General features: G+C 33.6%; 1 protein-coding gene across 1 annotated transcript in view; it reads right to left on the reverse strand.

The window, feature by feature from the left end:
- Positions 1,244-2,075, reverse strand: part of LOC107612720 (glyceraldehyde-3-phosphate dehydrogenase GAPC2, cytosolic) — a 4,507-nt gene continuing 3,675 nt past the window's right edge. Inside the window, exons 10-12 of the mRNA XM_016314433.2 lie at positions 1,926-2,009; positions 1,703-1,792; positions 1,244-1,548 (exon numbers count right to left, since the gene is read on the reverse strand). Coding sequence (XP_016169919.1) covers positions 1,506-1,548; positions 1,703-1,792; positions 1,926-2,009 — 217 coding nt within the window. The 3' untranslated portion in view covers positions 1,244-1,505. The remainder of the gene's footprint in view (positions 1,549-1,702; positions 1,793-1,925; positions 2,010-2,075) is intronic.

Consider the following 2,075-nt stretch of genomic DNA (forward strand, 5'->3'; position numbering starts at 1 on the left):
ATATTTGTTTTAGATTACTCTTGAATTTGTGTTTTCTTAATAATTATAAATATAATCAAAGTCATAGAAAAAAGAAAGAACAATGAAATTTTATTATGATTGTTAGTGTTACTTGGGAATTTTGTCATCCCATGAATGGATAATCAAGCAGTTGCTTCTTTAAACGAAGTCAAGGATACATTACAAAGTCCTAAAGATTACCTAGAATTTTTGAATACTCTACTTGTCTACCGCAAACACATTACTTCCCAACAAGAATTGGAGTCATTGATATGGTTTAAGGTTCTATTTATACATTTAATTTTTTGTTAATTTATTCTGCCAATATGGTTGAGTAAACAAATACATACAAAATTTCTTCCAAAATTAATGAAATACAAGAATAGTCCATTTATGGGAACCAATCACAAATTCACAAATATGTAGTGTGAGAATAATCACAATCACCTCTTATTTATTTATTTTAATAATGGTTTTTGGATGTATTTTTTCGAACACAACTTTCTTTTCATCGATTGGTCTATCTAGCAAAGATGGATGCATTATGTCCACAATAAACATAACAATCCCAAATGGTGAGGACATTTTCAACTTTTTCACAAGAGTTGTATTAAAGTTGCATAATTGGCATTACTTGGAAAAATAAGTATCGATCCCATTAGTTTCTTACTTAATAGGACTCAAAAAGGAATTCATATTACCCGTATTTAGCAATTAGTATGGACTAGTAGAAGTAGGGGATTGCTTTATCATTTTGGTGTCTCATTCTTTCGAGGGGAAAAAAAGGCTTCCTGTTTCTTTACAAACAAATTGAGAATTAAAAATGATAATGTACTAACTGATGACTATAGAAAAATGTATAAAAAATTTAAAGGTACCGCTATTAATTTAATTTTGAAAATAATTGAAAAAAATATTAGCCTGTCTGCCGAAATGGACCTTTGATTAGAGTTCAAGAGTTTGGTATTGTGTAGGTGAAAAGCAATTTGGAAACATTTCCATCTAAATAGTCTCGTATTATCCGCGAAGTATTAAACAAACATACACAAAATCACCCCAAAAACCTAAAACCAAATTATATCAACATTTCAACACAAGCAGAGAATAGAAAAACTGGTTTTCGGTCCAAATATAATGGAGGATTTCCTAGCGCATGTCGAGATCACCAAAAAAGACATCAGATTCATTATGACATTATCCAAATGCAAACCAAAAGTATAAAAAAGAAGACGAGAACCAGCGATGAGAAACGTAGGATGGTGTGAAAATCATCCACTATAGCGATGAATAAAAAGCCGAGCAAAGTACATTGATGTGCAAGTTCTATATATGAACCAAAATCCATAATTCACGAGAGGCAATCATAAAAGTCAAAAAAGAAAGAGCTAACACTCCTCAACGGGTAACATATCACGGGTTCGGAAAACATTTATTCAGAGACTTTGCAGCTGGACATAATAAACACACAGTACTCAACGGTAGTCCTACTTTGCAGCAGCACCACCTTACTGTTTTGCAATGTGAACAACAAGATCAACCACGCGAGTGCTGAAAAGGCCACACATAAACCAAGCATTAATGTCTCGTGAAAATTAGATATGTTTTGAATAAATATTAACCAACTCAACAGTAATCAACACCATGATTGCCCCATCTCACAGGAAATAATGTGAAGTAAAGGAAAAAGTGAATGGTGTATTACCTGTAACCCCACTCGTTGTCATACCACGAAACAATCTTCACAAAGTTCTTGCTCAATGCAATTCCTGCCTTGGCATCAAAGATGCTTGACCTGTGGGGGGGAACCATGATAAAAATTGTTACGGCATCAATCCATGACTTAGTTTAACGAGCATTCATATGAACAACAATTCGGTATTGTATCAACCAGCAGAAATGAAAAGTTTTTTCAACAAAATACACACCTGCTGTCGCCAACAAAGTCGGTGGAAACTACATCATCTTCTGTGTAACCAAGGATGCCCTTCAACTTGCCCTCTGACTCCTCCCTGAGAAAGGCAACCACATGAACCCAGATGAACCAAAATTACAAAAAAAAAAAAAAAAACTAACCT

This window comes from Arachis ipaensis, chromosome B08 (genome assembly GCF_000816755.2).
Source record: "Arachis ipaensis cultivar K30076 chromosome B08, Araip1.1, whole genome shotgun sequence".
Taxonomy (NCBI): domain Eukaryota; kingdom Viridiplantae; phylum Streptophyta; class Magnoliopsida; order Fabales; family Fabaceae; genus Arachis; species Arachis ipaensis.